We start from the raw sequence: 23,585 nt of genomic DNA, 5'->3' as shown, positions 1-23,585 counted from the left end.
ATGTACTTGTATACTTGATACAAGCAAGACATGAACCCACAGTAATACATGTTAATGGTGTCACCCAATATGGCTGCAGCCAGGTGTTATTTTTCTTTCCCCAAAATGTTACTGCAATGTAGTAAGTATGGAATTGTCAAAAATGTTATTATACACTGTAGCATTAAAGGGGACCCGTCCAAAAAAATATTCAAAATCATATTTTATCACAGTGGTCAAGCCAAATGAACTTTAATTACACAATATAAATTATTTGAATCTTGTTTCCTTCAGTCTGGGAACTCATAATTACAGCAAGCAGGTAGGAGCCATTTTGTGGACACTGTTATTAAGGCAAGCCTTGCATCAGCCCAGAATCTTGTTTGTGCACCAGAATGGGGGACCCGATTTCCATCCCCATGCACTGACTACACAATTAAATGTAGAAGAGAACTGGGGAATGTGTGGAGAGCAGTGACATCTAGGAAGTGCTGAATGGAAAGTGAAAGTAATTGTCTGCCCCACCTCAATACCTAAGGCATAGAGGAGGGGCAGACAATTTTTGATTGACAGCTGAGATTTTTAAATGAGCTATGAATGCTTCAATAGAAATTGGATTTCATGTTTAATTTGAAAAGGACTTCTATCATACAGATTTTTGTGTCTGGGTGACAGGTCAAACTTTAAGATTTGCTTAAATTGAAAACGGAGAGCATTACCCAATCTATAAAACAACAAGCTAGCACAAACATTACATATTCAAGCGGGCATAGACCAAACCCAGATCTGTCAGATATTCAGATGGAAAAGTATGATTCAGCATTCCAAAGTGATGTTTCCACTGCTCCAGATTATACCAGTGCTGTTAATTCTTACCTATGGACAATGCTAAATCCAGCAAAAAGTTGGTGTTGCTTCCAAAGACAGTACAGAACTGGGCATTGTGTGTTTCCTTAAAGAAGGACAAAAAGATCTGCAGCGTGTAACTCATTGATGTTTCCACCACTTCACTTTATGGCTACACCCCATGATTACCACGTCCATTTTATGAAATCTGGCAAGTTATGAAGATTTTAACACATTTCTAAGAGTTTTAGTGCAATGTTTTATGTGTTTATAACAGTTTTGCTAATGAAGGTGAAATTGCCCTCGAAGCTGCAATTCTCCATTCGCCTAAGAGACTTACTTATCTTAAATTGTGACAATTGTATAGTTGCTTTCCTTCAATTGTTACAAATTTGCAGAGACCAGCAATCCCAGGGCAGAAGTTCAATGTATGTGAGTACTAAGGGGCACATTCTTGCATCCCTTAGTGCTCCAGCACCTGGTTTATGTAAATTAGCCTTACTGACTGAAAAATGACTTCTTATGATGCGCCATATTGTATTGTTCACTAACACCAGGGTTTGTTTTTGGGCATTACATGGCTATATGCTTAACCATACACCTCTGTCACCAATGGATGTGGCTTAAATAGCCAATTCTCCCAGTTTTAAAGTGCCAAGATAAATATTTGCCATAAAGCATCAAAGGTTTACCACTTAGTGTGGTAAGTCATCAATAGATTGTACAGAGACTGGACATTCTACTCATGTTTGGCATTTCAGTGCAAATTTGTCAGTGAAGTTATACCAATTGTTGTCCATAAGCTGTTTTAGCTTAAAACTTGTCCTTTTTATTTGCATTTATGTTTTACCAGAAATGCAAATGTTAAAAAATTACATCCAATTATTTTATAGAGATAGAAGTAGAAATGAATGTTGACTGCGTGGAATAATTACATTCAGTGTTCTTTCTAGTGGGTACAGAATGTACAGACTGAGATGAATTAACTCTTGCATCACTATGTAAAGCAACCCACCAATATCCACATCACACACAATTGAAAATGCCCATATGAATGTACCTTAATGGCTTCACAGATGTATCTGCAAATGTAATCTCCACTGCACCTAATTTACCTGAATGTTTATTTATGACATGGGTCTTTTAGGATGTTATTATTATTCCTTCATGTTCTGTAGATTAGTAATTACTTGATATTGTCTGGCTTTCTTGTAAATTAAAGTAAACTTGACTAATTTTTAAGAATTATCTAGGTAAGAATCTAATTTAGGGTTATGTCCTAGTACTGGAAATGAAAATACTTTATATTCATTTTATACTTTTATATATCCAGTTTGTACTGATAAAAGGCTGGCAAAAAGTGGATTAATGACATATTTATATCTGTGCAAAAATGGAATAGTGCTTTTTTACATGGGAAATGTAAAATGGGATTATTTTGGCTTATTAAAGAATATTTTCAGAAACATTCTTCACTGTGGCATTAAGGATTGTGTCCAAAGCAGTTACGTTGCTCCACAAAAAGGCATGCAGTATAGTGTTTGAAATGCGTCCAAATATAGGTGCAATTTGCACGTTTCTATTTGTATTTATCTAGCCCTCTAGCTCCACGTGTTGGTTTTGTGGCACTGGCACTGGACATTGGCAATATAATCAGCATGCTAATTAACATATAATGTCAATGAGGATATAAACAGAGCTGGATTAGGATATAAAAGTGTTGACTCAATTCCAATCACTTGCTAAATCTCTATCTATCTATCTATCTATCTATCTATCTATCTATCTATCTATCTATCTATCTATCTATCTATCTAGATATATGTTTGCATATATATTAATGTAAATATGTGTGCTGCTTAAACCATTTATAATCAACCTATCCCCTACAGTCATATTTCCATCCATCATAGCAGAACATGTTGTCACTGTGTTGATTGAAGGGTAAGCAGCTCATTGTAATCCTAATGAAATAATTAAGCACCAGGAGGGAGGATTCATGTACTTGAGTACTGGCAAAAAGCATAATGGTGGAATAAATCATAATATGACATGACAGTGGGACGTTGGCCTGAATGGTTGTAAAGTACTACAGCCCAGAGTTATGCTGAGAATCTGGCTGCTCCCTGTATCAGAGTAGCATAGGATTTAGCAGATTCAATAACAGACAAAAAATACATATAACACTATAATACATTTTAGGAACCAACATCAACATGAAGGTGTTCTGTTGCTTAGAATTATTCAAGCTTCAAAGAATCCTTAATGAGATTTGAAAATGGTATAACACAACAATGTTTGATTGACTTGGGTTTGCAACAAATAGCATTACCCTCTCCTAATAGTGCTCAGTGGCAAACAATCAAACAAGTTCTCTGCTTGAATTGCTTCAAAGTCTCTGGTAATAAAAAACACCATTCTGAGAAGATCAGAGAGCACTCTTGCAAATTTCTTGCAGTACAGTATTTTATCCACAGAGCATCTCTCAATAGGTTGCCTCATTTTATCAGGAAAGGGAAAATGGGCATATTGAATACATCTTAAAGGGGAGATCATTAATTTTAAGAGGACATTAAAAGGTTAGTTCTAGACTGCCACACAAACCCAAATATCCATATCTCTGTGATAGCAATTGATGATAGCAAGAGTCCTCTCTCTTCCGATGAAGCAACTTCGGAGTAACCTGGGAGTAGTGGTGGAATTAAAACATGCAGAGGTAAAATATTTGACCAGACATTTGGATGTGTAGATTCCTAAGCACCGTTTAGCACCAAGGAGGACATGGCCCATAAATAAGGAGTTTAATCATATTTTTGGAGTCTTTAGACATAATTTAATGAGTAATAGCAGTTCAAAGCAGCACAGAGTGATACTTTTATCACATTAAATGTAAAAGGAACTAATGGTGCCCAAGGCTTCTGTGAAAAAGAGAAACTGTAATTACATTTATAATTAGCATTTATACTGTATGAATCCACGTTGTGTATATTTACTTATTATTTTTTCCCTTGTGATTTATAAAAACATTATGAGTCCAGCGAGTCTTACTACAGAACTACTGCATCCCCACATCATGGCATAGTCGAACAGAAACAACGCAACAGAATGATTCATCAAAATCATCTTTCGGAAAAACATGATTGCATATTTCTGTGCCGATGTCTCTGCCAGCTGCTTGTTTAGGACACTGACAGCAAGCAAACCATTCAAATGTCACTGCTGAGCAACAGTGTTAATGAATGAATAAGACTATATACTATATATATTTCACCCTAAAAAAAACCTTATAGGAAGTAGTGAGGGCTTTGAATATGGTGTAGTTTGTTTAATAAAGTAACCGATTTTCTTCTAACGGTCTCTCTGGTCTTGCTTACAGTGCATGTTGTCCCTTTAACCTGTAAGCAATATAAGCTAATTGGTTTCGAGAATCGCTCATAGATTTATGGTTCCTTAAAAAAAAATGTAATTGCTACTTATTCCAATGAGGCAATGTTTTCAACCAGGAAAGTTGCTCTTGTTGTGTCAGATGTTAATTGCATCAATCAAATTTTTGCTTTTACAAATTGTTAAATGAATTGTTTTTGTCACAATAAATACGCAAGAAATGACTGACTACTAAAAAAAAGCACAAATCATAGACAATCTGTAAGGATTGATATGATTATTACACACGTCAGGATCATATCAGGTTATGAAAAGAAAAAGTAGCCAACACAGTCACACAGTGTACATGCATGGAATTGGAGGATTATTTGATTTTCTTTTTTTTTTAAACTGTATTTACCTATTAGAACTCATGGACCATATTATCTCTTTCACCACTTTATACCTCTAAATTGGCAAGGATTTTTCCCCCTCCAAATATGATGAACAAATGTTTACCTAGACATATTGGGTCGGCCTCATATGCCACCGCGCCCACTTGGTGACTGGAATGGTTGATGCCATTGTGCCAAAAAATGACAGCAGTTCCCTGGCTGGAACTTGGTTCCCTTGTCAAGAAACTCAAGACTAAGGAGAGCTGCAGTCTTCTGAGGGGGAAGGGATACCAAGTCTTCTTTGGTGTTGAACCAAAGAAGATAATTGGCTTTTCTCCCCATTTATAAGCCACCCATGGGATTCTATGAAGCTGATGACATGATTCCGGTGCCTGAACAGGATTTCCTTCTTTACTGCTGACAGGAGGATGTCTCGGAGCGGTGGCCAGGGCGAAGGGCAGGCACCGGAACTGGAAGTGCCTTCCTGCAATAGCAAATTAAAGGAAGTGCTGGTGCTGGGTGCCACTGGGTTATGCAGGCAGGCATCCCTTAGGTCTATAGAAAGGAGCCAGTCCCCCGGGAGTACTGCCGAAATGATTGAGAAGATGGACTCCATTTTGAACTTTTGCAGCCTCAAGTGCTTGTTGATCAGCTTTAAATCTAGAATGGGTCTCCAACCTCCTGAACTTTTCCTGACCAGGAACAACACTAAGTAAAAACCCCTCTTCTGCTCTGCTGCTGGTACCAGAATCACAACCTCCTCGTCTATCAGCCATTGCAAGTAATGATCCAAAGCCTCCCTTTTTTCCCCTTTGCTGGGATAAGAAGAGGTGACAAAATGGCCTTCTGCTGGCATGGAAAAAAACTCTAGGTGATATCCTCTTGTCAGGATGTCTAACACCCATTTGCCTGAGATGGTGGATAGCCATTTCCATAGGAAACCTGCCAGCCTGGCTCCTACCTTCATCTCTTTGGACGTATGGTCAGGATGATTTCTTGGTGGCCTGGGAAGGCTTAGACTTATCTCCTCTGGCAAAGGCAGGTTGACCTTTCCTCCAAGAAAAGGGCATGAAACCTTCTCCTGTTCACCTAGTTGTTTGCTGGCCTGTCCTGTGTCTTCCTGAGCCCCGAAAAGTCGAGGATTTAAAGTATGCAGACCTCTGCTTTCTCTTGTCTTGGGGAAGAAATACATTTTCCCCCTGAAGCCTTTGCTGTGACATCATCCAACTCATTTTGGATGAGACATCTGCAGCCCAAGATCTGAGCCAAAGAGCCTGATGTGCCGCCACTGGAACGAGCCGCCAGTCTGGTGAGATCTACAGCGCCTTCAGAGATGAAACCTGTAGTCAATTTACGCTCTGCTTAGCTAGAGGAGATCTCCTTCTTGTCTTGTCTTCTTTGCTAGGTGAATAACCGCTGGGTCTACTGAGGGGGAATTGACATAATCCTTGACCTCTGAATCCTTAAAAGGATACAACTTGGAGAACCTTGTCCCTTGAGAGACAAAGGAGACCTTTTTATCAGCTTTCAGACACTCAGTTTTAAGGTCAGAAACTTCTTGAAAAAGAGGAAAAGCTTTGCAACTCTTAGCAGGAGATGGCAGAACCTTGAGGGTTCTAGATTCCTCTCCCTCTTCCTCCACACCTAGAATCTGCTTCACTGCTTTGATAAGCGGAGATACTAAGGAGAGATCGAATGAGTCTCTGGGACTATCTAGTTCCTCATCTGAATCCAACAGGGCATCAGAGAGCAATTTAGGAGACAGAGAGGGAATTAAGAAAAACTCGAAAAAGAAAAGAGAAAAAGAGAAGGAGGGACCGACCTAGTTTGGAGGGCAGAGGCACCTGAGGCTGTGGAATCCATGATGATAAAGAAATCTAAGGTAAAACATAAGGGACTTAACCAATGAAAGCAGCCTGAAAAATCTGGGGACCATGAAGGAAGAAATCAACCTACTGAGGCTGTAGGCAAGGCTCGAACACCTGGGAATCAATTACCAGCAGGCAGACAAACAGGCAGTACGAACGCTGGCTGTTTGCTGGATTAAATCTCTAGGTGAAGAAGAGCGCACTTCTGGTCGTCGCCTAACTTGCCCTCGAACAAGGGAGAGCGCATTTGCCATGTCAAAGCTCTTAACCAAAATTACCACCGCACCTCCCAGGAGTCCCTTCTATACTGCTTTTGTCTGAGGAAGCAGGCACAAGGCAAGGAAAGAAAAGGGAAAGGATTCCTTGTGGCACAGGCAACTTTTAGAGTCACTTACATGACATGTAAGCAGGGATCCTGGGGCAATCGCAAGATATCCATGGGTCTGCCCCCCCCAGAATGCCTGCCAATCCCTACCTTTATAGTAAAGGGAGGAAGGTGAAAGCACTCCGCCGACATTCACCAAAGGAAGCTTACGACAACCCAGGGAAACTGAACCAAACTAGGAAGGACCCTCTGGTCAGACTATGCAAGGACAGAAAGAAAAAAGACAAGGTAGGTGGGCTCTGGAGGATCATTTAAAGATTTTGTGAGGGAGAGATGGTCTGGTCTATGGACAGGGATGGGGGGGTCCTGATTGTAATGCTGATATGGAGTGGCCAGGAAAGAAGCCCTTTCTGCACTCACACCACAAACAGAGTCGCTTGTTGTATGCAAAAGCTCATTTAGACAAGCCACAGTCATTTTGGAACAAAGTGCTTTGGACTGATGAGACAAAAATTTAGTTATTTGGTCATAACAAAAAGTGTTTTGCATGGTGGAAGAAGAACACCGCATTCCAGGAAAAGCACCTGCTACCTACTGTCAAATTTGGTGGAGTTGCCATCATGCTGTGGGGCTAGTTCAGGGACTGGGGCCCTTGTTAAAGTCGAGGGTGTAATGAATTCTACCCAATATTAACAAATTCTTCAGGATAATGTTTAAGCATCAGTCACAAAGTTAAAGTTACACAGGGGTTGGATATTCCAATAAGACAATGACCCTAAAGATACTTTAATATCTACAAAGGCATTTATGCAGAGGCAGAGAAGTACAATATTCTGGAATGGCCGTCATAGTCATAGTCATAGACTTGAATATCATCGAAAATCTATGGGATGATTTAAAGCAGGCTGTCCATGCTCGGCAGCCATCAAATTTAACTGAACTGGAGAGCTTTTGTATGGACGAACGGTCAAAAATAACATCATCCAGAATCCAGACACTCATCAAAGGCTATAGAAGGCAACTAGAGGTTGTTACATTTGCAAAAGGAGGCTCAACTAAGTATTGATGCAATATCTCAGTTGGGGTGCCCACATTTATGCACCTGTCTAACTTTGTTATGATGCATATTCCATATTTTCTGTTAATAAAATAAACTTTATGTCACTGCTGAAATACTACTGTTTCCATAAGGCATGTTATATATATATATATATATATATATGAAAAGGAAGTTGCTACTTTGAAAGCTCAGCCAAACAAAACTCCAAAGAAGGTGTTCCCAAATCTTTTCATATGATTGTATGTGACTCATTTTGAATTCTAAGAGAACAAGTCAGGCATTAGTTTGTGTGCCAGCAGATGCCTTAATTAGACATTGCACCTAGTACAGAAGTTGATGAAAAAACACTTGGTACATTACTTGCATATGACACTTGAGGGCAAATTCACTAAACGCCGAAGCGCCTAACGCTAGCGAATTTTCGTTAATTTGCCGATTCACTAGCGGACGCTGGCGTAAATTCGCTAGTGTTACTTCGCACCCTTATGCCTGGCGAATTTGCGCAATGAACTACGCAAATTCACTGACGCGCAAATTATTCTGAATGCTACCTTTTACTCCAGACGTCCTTTGCCACCTCAGACCATGCAAAGTGCAATAGAGTAGATAGGGATTGCGTCAAAAAAAGTTTAACATTTTTTCTGTTTTTTCTTTTTTTATGGCTGAAAAACAATTTTTTTGGGGCTACCCTCCTTCCCCCCTACATTTCCTAACTCATGGCACCTTAACTATACAGTGGGCACATGTGTAGGGCAAAATAAAAATTTTATTTGCAGTTTTGAAGGTTTCCCAGGCTTGTGTAGTGCTGCTACATATACCTCCATTGTAACTTCAATTTGGTGCTGTATGCAAATTAACCATCGCTAGCGTAATTTTGCTTTGCTTGGTGAATTAACGCTAGCGCAACTTCGCAACCTTACGCTTCCCCTGAGCGCAACTTTGGATTTTAATGAATTTGAGTAGCGCTGGCGAAAATACGCCTGGTGAAGTGCGGCGAAGCGGACGCTGGCGCAAAAACAAATCTTAGTGAATGTCCCACTTGGTCACATAAGCGCCAGGTAGTGGGGCAAATTGGCATACACTGCCCTCTGTTCCTTGGAAATGGTTATCTGCCATTCAGAATCCAATGAATCAGATAGTTGAAAATGAATACTGGCTATTTCTAATGCATTGTGTTTTATGAAGACTTCTCTGACCATTTAAAAATGTTATATTTTATTACTCAATTTCCATGAAAATTCTGCAGCAATCTACAAGAAGCAGAGGTGTGCCTCACGGGACTCAGTTCCAGCACTGGATAGGCTGATTAGAATCCTGTTACCATGTACAGGACTGGCTTTGGATTCACGTGTCATTTATTGGTTAGAAAATAAATGTCCAGCGCCGAGGAGAATATTCCCCAGGCATAGGCATAATTTAGATTGAAGCCTAACCTTTAAGAAGAATGATTAAGTGTGACAAGGGCAATAGGTGATAGCTGTATTCCTTTACATGCTATTGCTAAGAAACAAACATATCTTACTAATGAGACTCAGGGTTCGAAACTTTCCATTACAGGTCTATCTTTTGTCTTGCTTATTTTGACTTTCGTATCACTAGCAGAATAATAGCTGTATATAAGTAGCCCTATATTATACAACGCATTAACCAGGTAATGCAACAAGAATATAAGGTATATTGTACAGTATATAGTGCTCTCATTCTCGGAACTACAGATTAAACATGGGAATTATGCAATTATTTTCATTTTTACATTCATTTAGTCTGACATTACACAAAATTTGAGTACAGCCTTTTCTGCTGAATGTAAATTGCTTTGTTCTTAATATGTGCAAGGAGCACATGTTTGGGTTCAGTGGTTGGTTTATTGTATCATATTTAAATTCACCACACCCGTATATGGATGAACTACACCAGCCTGGTTGTTCAGCATTTTTGTCAAATTTGACAAGATCACATAAAGATTATTGTCCCATACACTTCCTCGCTGGCAAATAGCACCCTGCATGTCATTGGTTAGGCTTGAGTCTTTCTCAATTATAGCAATGCCTTGGTCATTGGCTGGCAAATAACCAACATAATCATTTTGAATTTTGAGAATTCAATTACTAGTAGAAGCAATGCACTAATGATCAGCATATAGTAATTCTCTATGGCACATTAGTGATGTTATTAAAGGAGAACTAAACTCTAAAAATGAATCTGGCTAAAAATGCCATATTTTATATATTGAACTTATTGCACCAGCCTAAAGTTTCAGCTTGTCAATAGCAGCAATGATCCAGGACTTCAAACTTGTCACAGGGGGTCTCCAACTTGGAAAGTGTCTGCGACACTCACATGCTCGGTGGGCTCTGAGCAGCTGTTGAGAAGCTAAGTTTATGGGTCATCACAAATTATCAAGCAGCAAATGAGGTTGTTCTATAATATAAGATGATTTTACAAGGCTGATTATTAAATTCTGATGCTAAATACACTGGTTTCTGTGCTGCCATGTAGTAATTATCTGTATTAAGTACTAATCAGCCTTATCTTTTGACATTTATATTCTATGCGTACTGTACTGTATATTTCAGTCAGTCCCTAAGCTTAGTAAGTGACAGCAGCACAGAGCATGTCCAGCAAATCAGCAGAACAGAAAATGGGGAGCTACTGGGGCATTTTTGGAGACACCGATCATCCCTGCTAAAGGGCTGTGGTTGCCTTGGGCTGGTACAGAAGCCCAAAATATAATGTGCAACATTTCTAGCTACTTTTTTAGTTTAGCTTTAGTTCCCATTTAAGCCTGTGTAAGACAAACCAATAAACAATAATAAAATCTAATAAATACGGCAAATCTAGTAAATATATAGCTATGAGCCAGGGTACCTGATAGAAATACCAACATCATCACTATAAAATAGGTCTATTGACTTCTAGAAGGCCGTGTTTTCCACCTTTGCACCCTCATTGTCTGCTAACAATATGCCTGTGCATTTACATCAGCACTGAGGAAAACAGAGGACAATTAGTTGAAATGGCAAAACAAGAAAGAGACAGGGCAGGCAATTACTTTCACTTTCCATTCTGCACTTCCTAGATGTCACTGCTCTCCTCACATTGTTCTCCCTTGTCACCATCTGTGTAGCCAGTGCATGGGCATCAGGCCTTAAAGGAGTGGTTCACCTTTACAATAATTTTAAGTATGTTTAAGAATGGCCAGTTCAAAGCAAATTTTCAATTGGCTTTCATTTTTTCTTTTTTTATCGTTTTTGAGTTATTTGCCTTTTTCTTCTAATCCTTTCCAGATTTCAAATGGGCGTCAATGACCCCATCTACAAAACAAATGCATTATTATTGCTTCTTTTTATTACTCGTGTTTCTATTCAGACCTATCCTATTCCAGTCTCTTATTCAAATCAATGAAATGGTTGCTAGGGCAATTTGGACAGCAACCAGATTGCTGAAATTGCAAACTGGAGAGCTGCTGAATAAAAAGCTAAATAACTAAAAAACCACAAATAATAAAAAAAAAACAGTTGCAAATTGTCTCAGAATATCACTCTCTACATCATACTGTTAACTGAAAGGTGAAAAACCCCCGTCTACAAAATGGCACCTATCTGCTTTCTGTGATTAAGAATTCCAATTCCAAGTCTAAAAGGAACAAGATTTAAATAATTCATATAGTGTGTGTAGTAACCAGCTTTTGTAGACATTTTGTTTTGCCTTATGATTCATTTCCTGTTACTATTTTCCCTCTTCCTGTCTAAGCTGAGAGCAAGTGTGGAGCAGGGCTGTGTTACCTGCCATGTTCTAATAAATGTATAAAGTTCCTTTGCTGGTCTGACTGCTTCACCTGAACTAACAAAGCATTATCATTTAACCCACTGCTAGCCAAGCAGTTTATTAAAGTGTGAAATTTATTTTGTCTGAGTAACATCACCAAATTTGCAATTATTTTGTAGGGTGACGGGTTTCCTTTAAAGTGGACCTGTCACCCAGACACACAAATCTGCATAATAAAAGTCCTTTTCAAATTAAACATGAAATCCAATTTCTATTTTTTATTAAAGCATTCATAGCTGTTGTAAGCTCATTTAAAAATCTCAGCTGTCAATCAAATATTGTCTGCCCCTCCTCTATGCCTTGGGCAAAAAAAAAATGGCCCATGCTGAACATGGACGAGTCACTCTCTTTTCATGCTGCTCTGAAACCTATGATGGAGTACAAGAGAGGTAAAAGTTTAAAAGACCTACTGGTACGTACAGACTTCAAAGGACATGACCATAAAAAATTCAATTGGCTAACTCTGGGCTCTGGCTAAAAACTGGGCTGTTACAAATGTCTGAACTGTGTGACATGCAGATTGGATCGAAATTTCCTCGCCCTCACACTGGCAAAAGGTTCAAAATCAAACACAGATTAAACTGTACCTCCTCCTATCTTGTTTATATCATTACTTGCCCATGTGGACTATATTATGTGGGCAAAACCTATGCTATTGACCATCAGCCCCCCTTGGCAAGAGGGGGCAATACAGACCAGGCCCTGCTGAGGAGAGAATCCCACTGGATTCTGAAATTGGATACAGTTGCCCCACGTGGTCTAAACGAGACTTTGTCTCTTGGCTGTTTCCTTTGAACTTTCACTGAGTGCCACAAGATCTCACATGTTACATGTTACAGTTCACTCATTCTTGCCTGGAACCACTTCCTAATTCCACTGCATCCCTGCTTGCATGTAATAGCCTTGTTCCACTACAGGATTAGGTATTGGCTCAGTGACCCGGTGGTGCATTGACCGTTCCCCATGATTACTCTATATTATGCTTATGATCGTTACCCTGCCCAGTGTCAACACCATATTAGGCGCAATAGAGGCTCCCATGTCCTATACTGAAGTGATTGGGCTAACTTGCGACAATAGGGAGCCATTGGTATCAGTGGCTCCTCATTCCGTACTGCCCTCCGTCCGCACTTATTAGCACCTTCGAGTGGTTGCTATCGGCTAAGCACTGGGTTACGCTAAGGACTACATGGGTTGCCTAGCAACGCCTGCGACGCTTCTCACAGTGGAGTTCCGCTGCGCTTCCGGTCCACCAATAAGGGCTATGGTCGGCTTGATCGCCTGGATTTGGGTACTCTGGTACCACAGGGGAGCACTAGGACGCACCAGGGTAAGAGCGCATACCTCCTTACATAGAGGGGCGTTACTAATGTGGTTTATAGTGGCTGTTTGAATATGAGTTTACATAGTTAACGATGAGTGACAGACACCTGACGAAGGCCCCTGTGCGGAGCCGAAACGTTGGACCATCAATAAACCTCCACTTTTATTTGCATCATTGACCCGCTGTGAATTTTTGCCTTGGAGTGCTGTCAATTTCTGAAGTATTCTATATACCGGTGTGTTATATATATATATATATATATATATATATATATATATATATATATATATATATATATATATATATATACACATACAATTTTAGTAGTAGCTGGAGGTACTTTCCCTTGGAGGTGCCTAATATATAATGCTTCATTTCAAGACAAATTGGATTCACAGCTCTACTTGCATGCGTTACTTTACATTTAAAAATAAAATGGAATGTAGAAATTGCCAGTGTGACATCATTCAGCCTGCTGAGAGTAATGTAGGAGGTGAGGGAGAAGAGCAAAGTATAATTATATAAGTCTTTAGCATTGTGAAATAAATCCTACTCTATTTACGTATTAACATTTCAATAACTGCAATTAGTGTCATTATACCTGTATGTCATTTTGGAACCCTCTGCTTATAGCTCAGTATTTATATGCTTCCTCGTAGAGATACTGGAACTTTAGACAAAAAGTTGGTTGTCATCCACAGCTTGTAGTCACAAACAGATAAAAATGACTGTTCATTTGGTGCAGAGGATATTGTTACAGAGGATTCCCTGGATGGTTCATAATGTAGTCAATTACAGCACTGCCTTTTGTTCCTTCTTGTATATACTTACATTATAAGGACTAAATTCTATATTTAATGGCTGCCTCAACAAAAAGGCAGAAGGTTGCAGACTTTTTGAATCTAAAGTCTTTTGACAGTAATGGCTGCAAGGTTTTAAAATGTGGCATATCTTTTATTTTATTGAGTTGTACTGTATGTAATGTAAAATTAATTATATGACCAGTACCAAAACATTCTTATGGTATACAGCACTGGCTGAAGGTGTTTTTTGGTAGACCCTGTGTTGGACCAGTGGTTGATTTAGGAATGATATATATTAAAAAAAAATAGGGGATATTCCATATGAGTGATTAAAATAAAGTATGATAAAATAAAACGTATGCTTTATTTTAATTATCCATATGGAGTATTCCATGGGTAAGAACCTAGCATCCAAAGAAAACCATAAAAAAGCTGTCTCCAGTTTGCTACAAAACAGAAGGGATAGGCCCACTTGAATGTCAACACTACTATACAAAATATATTAATATCAGTATCTGCCAGTACAATTCTACAACCTAATTCTAAGTGTTAAAAAAAAAACTTTCTGCACCTGAAGACGAATCTCCCTTTCTTCCGAATCACAAGGGATGCTGTATCAACTGAAAAGATTCACAGTATTGGTGAATAACCAGACAGATTATGCCATGGTTCCCTCACATATATACACAAATTTAATGATATCGTTACTGAAACTTTGTTGTTTCAGTGACTGAGCGCATAATTTCCTTTTATTAGGTTAGTTACAACCTCCATAAACTCTACTAATGCTATAAACAAATGTTTGTTTATTGGAGAGTGAAACTGAACTGCATATTCTACATGTGGCTTTACAAGTGAATGATAATTGGTCAGAATCGCATTTTCCTTCAGTGGTTTTTACTACAATGCAATATCTTTCTGGATTTCTGGCATTTATTGCTGCAGATTGGCATTTCTGCTTCTGCCTAAGTTTGTTAGATAGAAATACACCTAGTTGCTTCTCCGTCTCCTTAATTTATGAGTACAATTAAAACATGGTTTAAAATGACAAATGCAAAACCATATAATCTGCCTGAAAATATATATCTTATTAAAGTTATATATATTGCTAACATTGCTTTCATTATCCACTTGCAATCACAATGAACAAATTCATGAAAAGTGGCCCCAATAAGATACAAACAGAAAGTTAAAACTTGTGATGTGGTACACTGGAAATTTCCAATAGTACAGGAATAACTTGTTTTGGCCCTGATTGGATTAAGGAGAAAACATGACAATCAAATGAACTCTATAAATTACCGCACTTAATACATCTGACTGGACATCCTTGATAGCATACTATTATGAACTTCAAATTCCAGCCACTGATTATTCCACAGTACATAAAAACAACTCAAATAACAATAGGAGCTGCCATTCTATATGTGTTGTTCTAAGCATGCAAAATAACCAACACACAATGCCCTAGATCAGGAGTGCCCATACTTTACTAATGTGAGGTCTACTTTTAGCGATGCTGTCCCATTATGATCCACATCCATACCATAAAATCATTGTTGCCATTCTGTTTCATGGAAAACTAATATACTGAGTTATGGGAAAATGTATATTGCTATATTTAACAAACAACTATTTCTTATGTGACCTTAACATAATAATTATCCGAAAAGCATGAAACAAGAGGGTGATTTAGGGAAGCTGTTTGTTGACAGTGTCTTCAGATCTACTGATCACCAGCTTATAGGTATATACATCTTTCTATAATTAAAAATAGTGCAGGAAATGAGATGATGATGATGATGATGATGATAATGTTTTAAGATCAAAGTATAGAAACAATCCATGTACATACTGTATGAATACATTAGAAACAGCCTTACATTAATAATATTTTAATTCATTTCCCAGATTCTAATTGTTTACCTCTTCAAACTGTGTTTTTTTTTTTTTACAAAGTAGCAGTAATTATGTAGGCCAATAATACAGCATTAAGGGTGAATTTCTCTCAATAAAGCACAAATAACTTCAGCTCAATAAATTACCAGTTAAAAAGACTTTACAAAGGATTTTAATAATACAAGTATCTTTGTAGAACATTATTCTTCCCCTCCATATGAAACAAATGTTGTTTGCAAAACACTAAAATAACACTGTCTCTGTTAGTTCTGTGTGTTTAGCACCTCCCAGCATGAGTTGTCCTGAGGTCCAAACTCATCATAGGCCCCTTATTCTTGCACATCTTGAAAGCTTAATTTCTGGTTATAAAGTTACAAAATCAAAGCAACTAGTTCATAATTATAACTGGAAGACTTTAGCATCAAGACCAACAGATACTGGGTAGCGGCTTGAGCATCCAGTGCAGACTAATGTGCAAGTGGGGCAGAGAACAGTTTCTATTTTAGGAAGAATAACTTTGTCACTTACAAATCATTATCAGAGGTTGGTTTAGGATTCACCAAGTTCAAATTCTATTTTTGTTGAGGTTAGTTTTAGATGTAGATGTTCATTATTAATATAAGTTTATTCACAAGGATCATGTTCCAAAATCCCAACAATGGAAAAGACCAAAACAAATAATCGTTTTAGGATATTTTTGCTGGGAATAAACGTTTAACAAGTGCACAGCTATACTTTGGTCCAGCTTCAGTGTCTGCTTATTTTGGCTGACAGTGAAGACTTATTTCACTTGCTGATGGGCTGGAGCAGCTGCACCTTTTCCCCAGCTGAAATGGGCGAGTTACAGTTCTCACACTGGTTATATAATATTTTGTACAATAAGAGACAGTGGAGTAGAATGTGCATTGTGGATGTAAGAGCCCAAGAGGAGAAGTCTCTATCTACATAATTTCTGCATATAGTTATACCAAGACAGTTTGATAAATAGGGGCTGAAGCCTAAGTCTTTCATTCCCCTTTGCCAAACCAACGTTGCCTGGGGATAGCATGACGGATGGTTGCACAAAGGTAGTTTTCATAAGGAGCTCAATGATTTCTGTTTGATCCCCCCACGCGGCTTATTGGCGTCATGGGGGAGGAGTTAATGATATTAAAATAAGAAAATAGATCCTGGTGGAACAAATAAATAGAGTTTATCCGTGCCCATTGAGACAGAAAAGTCTAGTCTTTGGGAAAGCGAACTCCACGATCGCTCTTTGCTGTTCAGCACCATGGACAGCTCCCGGCTGCGTCTGCTCGCGCTTGGCTGCGCTTTGCTTCTGATCGCTGCTGTCTCCGGCCAAGAAGATAGCGCTGAACTAGAGACAAGGGCGCTGAGGGACTTCTACCCAAAGGATGCCAGCCCATCAAGTGAGAAAGAGGTGGTAAGTGATCAGCAGGGTGTGTGATCAATGTATAATGTGCGCTTAGTATCTATTCCTGTAGATCTAGCGTTCATATTTAAACTTCTGACACGTAAGCGTGTGGTTTCTCTGCCTTCGGAGTTCCAGGAACCCTTCAACCTGCAGAGAACTGTTAGATGCCTAAACTAAAGAGATAACACTGACATTAGAATATTGGGTGCAGGATGCTAAAGCCTCACTGTGTGTTTTGTAGCTCGGGGCGCTGCAGGAAGTCCTGGAGAAACTGCAAAATAAACGGATCCATTCCTGGGAAAAGAAATTCGGCCAAGTACCAGTGGTGAGTTTGGATTTCACGCTAACACTTTGGTGGGATCTATTATGTGCCCTAACACGTTTTCTCTCAGGCTGTGGGGTCATACTATGCTTGCACACTTTAACACATCAAGTGCTCAATATGTTTCTACTACTCACTCTTATAGATGAACTATTGTGAAAATGAAAAAGTAATGTAAGCTTCAGCAGACTGAAATAAGAAACTTTATAAATACCATCAATTTAAATTGCTGCACCATTTCTGTAATAATCAAGTTCATCTTCACTATCCCTCTCTCAGCATCTGTTTCTTTTCATTGTCTCTTCATGCAGCAGTTGAGTGTCAGATAATCATTGATAGTTAGATCAAATATATTCTAGGGGGGCTCCTTTTGCCTATAAGATGTACTAAAGCGCACTCTATTAAAATCACCAGACATACATGCAGGATTTGTTCAAAAGGCAGTTATTTTGTTAGATTTTGTTTGTACTGGAATCAGTTATTTGAGTGAGCCCTAATTCATCTGCTAGGAAAGGGACCCCCCCGCCCCCCCCATAAGATATATTGGATCTAACTGTCAATGAATATCTGACACCCAATCCCTGCATGAAGACAGAATGAAGAGAAACAGATGCTGAGAGAGGAATAATGAAGATAAACTTGATTATTTCATAAATGGTACAGCAGTTTTAATTTAATTTGTTTTATTTAGAAAGTTTTTATATCAGTATGATAAAACTCATATTAAAAATGTTGCGCTAGTTCCCATTTAAACTTGTGCAGGTCACACTGACCATGAATATTTTTCTTTTCACCTTTTGCTGATTCCATTATTCTGATTCAGTAATAGCAGTTAAGCTTTGGGACAATCTTTTTATCAGCTACCTGCATTGCCCTGATAATTCAGATGTCAGGGAGTGCCCATTGGGTTTTCCCTTCACACAACATGTTCATGTGTACATTCATACCCTGCAAATGTGCCATATATTTAAAAACTGAAGTTTGCCTATCATGGGAAGTTTTATAAACCTCTCTGTCTTCATAGCCAGAAAATAATTAAAGGGGAACTATTGCGAATATAAAAATGTAATATAAGCTTCAGCATAGTGAAATAAGAAACTTTCTAAATACAATCAATTAAATATTATCTTCACTATCCCTCTCTCAGCATCTGTTTCTCTTCATTCTGTTTTCATGCAGCAGTTGGGTGTCAGATAGTCATTGACAGTTAGATCCAATATATCTTATAGGGGGGCTCCTTTTTCTAGCAGATGTATAAAAGCTCACTCAAATAACTGATTCCAGTACAAACAAAATCTAACAAAATAACTGCCTTTTGCACAAATTCTGCATGTAGAGATTAACTAACTGTCTAACTGTCCTTTTAAGATTAACCTTAGTCTCCTTCAACAGAGATCAACTGCTATATGTGTATATAATTATAAGTGCTTCAGTGTTTCTGACCTGTTGGGGGATTCCAGGAACCACCATCTGCATTTGCCTATGCAACTAACACTAATCTATTAAATGTAATATATGTGTGATATAATTATGCAACAAAGGATGCAATAAATCCACTATTTTGGATTCAGCCAAACCCCCGAATCCTTCCCGAAATATTTGGCAGAATACTGAACCAAATCCAAATTTGCATATGCAAATTAGGGACAGGAAGGGGAAAACTTATTTTACTTCCTTGTTTAGTGACAAAAAGTCACTCGATTTCCCCTCCCTTTGCATATGCAAATTAGGATTCGGTTCGGCCGGGCAGAAGGATTCTGCCGAATCCTGCTGAAAAAGGCAGAATCCCGAACCGAATCCTGGATTCGGTGCATCCCTAGATATAATTGAATGCCCCATAGATAAATATACAGGTAGAGATATGGTATAGAGACAAATAGATGACATTGTAGTCAATAACTTTGTACAGTTTTTCAGCTAATGAATACATTCACCACAGTTTCGTATATTTGTGGTGCATGCTATAGATAGTGATGAGGTGTTGTCTATTTGTTTTTCAGTGTGATGTTGGTGAGCAGTGTGCAGTCAGAAAAGCATCCAGGATTGGGAAACTATGTAACTGCCCTCCGGGTGCTGTTTGTAACTTCTTTCTGCTAAAATGTTTACAGTGAATGAAAGCCCTTCCTGTGATTCCTGCGTGGAAGCTAGGCTGTTGCTGAGGGGTAAGAGAAGGACTTGGGAGAAGATATGCGCAAAAATTCAGGAATGATTTTGTTTTTTAACTCATTACGTGAGTTGCGCCTGCTGCTCTGTATGTACTGTTCTCTCCTGCATCTTGTTTCACAGTTTGCTCACTTGTGTGGATAAAGAAAATAAAATCAGATCTCTCTTTTTTTGTAAATCAGTCTTTCACAGTGAGACATGGGCAATGGGCGCTGGTACAGAAACAAAACTGGTCTCTCAGAGAACTGGTCTCTCATTTCTTGATATTATTGTCAATATAAGCTGAGAATAGTTCTGCCTGCATTAGTGTAAAAATGAAAGGAATCTGATCGCATTATTCTTCCCTCACATCCCAAGGGAATAAAGGAAGACATTGGCTTGCTGAATATAATAAGCTGGGTTCCCTAAGTAGCTCAGCAACGTTTTAGTTACTGCTAACAATGTCAGCACTATTAGAGTTCAAACAAGTGATAAGGTTACAAATAATCAAGTGATAAAACTTTTTATAGTTATAAGCCATCTCTACCACTCAGTGTACATCTCCTAACACATACATAACAATCTACTAAATTAGATTTTCTGTACATATAAAACAAGCTCCTAGAGCTTTAGTGTGTCTGAGTAAATATGTGAGCTATTCTACCCATTTACGTTATTAGACAAGCTTATATTGCTTATATCATTCATATACATGGAAAATGTCTCACAATGATAAGTCTAAAGGTGCTATAACTACAGTGATGAACAGTATTTTAAATGTTTGGATTCAGCCAATGGCAAAATCCCACACAAAGGTATTGAGGAGTGTAGTAGACAATCTGAACCCTAATTTGAATATTCATATTTTAGTAAAATCAAATAAACTGCATCATTGTGTTGAGCAGGGTTGCAAAAGTCAGAACCAAATTCTGGGTTCAGTGTATCCCTAGATAGCTGTGAACCTATTGAAGAGTAGATTTGAAAAATAAGGGTTCCACCATCCTTTCCAATGATCTATTAGGATAATCCTTGCACGAAAATACTCATAAAATGCACAATATATTGTAAGTGGAAACAAAAGACAAAGAGGAAAAGTTAACCAGTTATTTACCAGTTGATTAGCTAAAAAATGTATTCATCCAACACTGAAACCATTTTCCAGCACTGCTATATGTATTTTGTAATCTTAAACATGGTACAAAAAAAAATCTATACTTTCTATATTTGTTTTAGATACATGATTTAGTTTATATTCTGTATTTGAGCCACAATATGAAATACTCCATGCACTCAATTTTCATGACAAAAACTGTTGACCCTTTATCAACGAGTTGTATTGTATGAGTTGTATTGTATAATTATGGTTTTCTATCACAAAGAGCAAAAATGGCATACATTGATATTTTCTTTTAGGATCAAACATGAAAGTGATAGCTCCTTGCAGAGAATATATTCCATAAATCTGAAACAAACTGAACGTACATCACGTTAATCCATGAAATCCTGGAGACAGGCTTCAGAGACAAGACTCTTAGATTTGTCATAAATTTCTTATAACCACATTATCACTGATCAAATTAGATTGACAATACATAACCCTGAAGAAATTGGAGCTAACTGGTATTAGCTTTATTTAAATTGCCTATACTTTGCCAGAAAATGAATCACATGTCAATTGGTGTATGTTGAATTAAATTAACATTTAATTTAACATTTAATTTATTTTTTGCAACATCTATATCAACGTCCTTATTTTGATTTGTAAGACAGATAATTGCCAAACAAATGCTCACAAACTAAACATCACATAGCATTGCTGCTATTATACATAAAAAATAACTTCTAGCATTTGATCTTAATTCCAACTTTTCCTTTAACTAGGGACACATTACAAAACACAAAAGGACTATGTTACAGGTTCAGTCAGGAGTAATGCATTATTTTCCCACAAATAATGGAAGAATTCACAGCCTGGAAAGGATCCGCTCCCTTCAGATGTGACAACAGTACATTGGAGAAAAACAAACATAAAGTGCCTTGTATGCTACCAACTGTATAACTGGTATTTATTAAGTGGCTGACCTATAAATAAATACATAAAAGGGCAAGATACATGCAAAATTCAACACAGTCTCTACTCTATGATGATTACTTTTCATTGTAAAGCATACAACACCCAACACGCAAATGTGTATCATCCATTATCTACAGACACACTTTGTGTGAGGCTAAGCTGAAAGTGCTGCGGCACAGTTAACTCGTGTGCGTATAATGTTCATCATTTATATTAATCTCTCCTGTTTGCAGTTGTGGTGGGTCAACTTATTTGACTATTTCTGGACGATGAATGAAGCAGTTTGTGCTGTGTGAACCATACTGAATAAGGGGCATACACACACACAAGTGATAGCACAAAAAACTGGTTACATGGTACAAATTGTATAGTGGATTAAAGAGGTGGTTCACCTTTATCTTAACTTTTAGTAGGTTATAGAATAGCTAGTACTAAACACGGCCGGAACTAGGGGTAGGCAGAAGAGGCAACTGCCTAGGGCACAACGAAAGGGGGGCGCTGGGCAGGTAACTGTCTTCTGCCTACCCCTAGTACATGTTCGCTGCTTTCCCCTCCCTCTCCATTCCCCTCCAGCATTCTCCCCTTCGGCTTTTTCCCCTCAGGTGATCTTCCCTGACTTCCCCTCCGGCGCTTTCCCCTCTCTATCCTTCTGGAGCTCTTCCCTCTCCCTCCATTGATCTGCGCATGTGCGTGCACATTGCATTCGAGGGTGCGCGCACGAAGGGGAGCGTGGTGGCCGGCCAGGTTGCCCGGTGTGCTTGGCAGGCACTGGTGCTAAGTAACTTTTCAATTGGCCATTATTTTTTCTTTTTTTTAATCATTTGCTTTTTTTCCCCTTGATTTCTTCCAGCTTTCCAATCCGGGTCACCCCATCTAAAAACAAACTTTTGTAACCATTTTTGCTACTGCATTACTATTATTGGGTCTCCTATAGGGATGCACCGAATCCACTATTTTGGATTGGGCCGAACCCCCGAATACTTTGCGAAAGATTTGGCCCGAATACCAAATCCGAATTTGCATATGCAAATTAGGGGTGTGAAGGGGAAAATATTTTTTATTTCCTTGTTTTGTGACAAGTCACACGATCTCCCTCCCCGCCCCTAATTTGCATATGCAAATTAGGATTCGGTTCAGGCCGTGCGGAAGAATTCGGCAGAATCCGAATACTGCTGAAAAAGGCCAAATCCTGGTCGAATCCCAAATCGAATCCTGGATTCGGTGCATCCCTAGTCTCCTCTCATCTATTTTGTAATTTTATGGTAATATGCACCCTAGTAACCAGCACCTGGGCTCTCACACAATTAAAAAAGATGGTGTATCTGACTGCACCACTCTCTATGTGGAAATTCAGTATTTAGGAGAAGTTGATTTCTACTAAAACTTAACGTATTACATAAAGTAAAGTAGGCGGTAGAAGAAGTGCGTTCTTGGCGCCCCTTTCAGTGTGTGCGCAAGGTAATTACAACTTCTGCCTACCCCTAGTTCTGACGCTGCCTAGCCAACAATAGGTTTAAGTAGGCTGGTGGATTATGGCCAGACATAGGTAGGGTCCTCTGTTAAACATAATTGTAGAATATCTGATTCTATAGTATAGGACTTAACTGAAAGGAAACATACAGTTAACCAACAACTGGTTCCTAAGTCCCCAATGGCTTAAACATACCTTGATAATAGAATTGCAGTGAAAGTACTTTGTCAGGTTGATGCTTGGAATGCATGAGGAGAGAGGGAAAATAATCTTCTTGGGAAGATGAAACCAGTTACTCCTCCCCAGGCATTACCTGTGGTGAGGAAGGGGGGCGCAAGTCGGGCGGGAGTGGATGGACTCAGGGCAGGGAAGTGAGTGGGGCTGAGACAGGACGTGGGCAGAGCAGAGGCGGGACGGGAAGCGAGTATGGGGATCGGAGTGCACTGGCCCCTCTGAAGATTTTTTTGCAGGG

General features: G+C 38.7%; 1 protein-coding gene across 1 annotated transcript; it reads left to right on the top strand.

Moving 5' to 3' along the window:
- Positions 1-16,865: 16,865 nt before the first annotated feature.
- Positions 16,866-19,767, top strand: MGC145330.S (uncharacterized protein mgc145330 S homeolog). Its single transcript, XM_018254673.2, has 3 exons — positions 16,866-17,113; positions 17,346-17,429; positions 19,427-19,767. Exons 1-3 carry the CDS (start codon positions 16,961-16,963, stop codon positions 19,535-19,537), a joined length of 348 nt encoding a protein of 115 aa, XP_018110162.1. The 5' UTR covers positions 16,866-16,960; the 3' UTR covers positions 19,538-19,767.
- The last annotated feature ends 3,818 nt before the right edge of the window (positions 19,768-23,585 follow it).

The sequence above is a fragment of the Xenopus laevis genome, chromosome 3S (genome assembly GCF_017654675.1).
Source record: "Xenopus laevis strain J_2021 chromosome 3S, Xenopus_laevis_v10.1, whole genome shotgun sequence".
Classification (NCBI taxonomy): domain Eukaryota; kingdom Metazoa; phylum Chordata; class Amphibia; order Anura; family Pipidae; genus Xenopus; species Xenopus laevis.
Note: the sequence above shows the minus strand (reverse complement) of the source record. Positions and strands in the feature narration are given on the sequence as shown.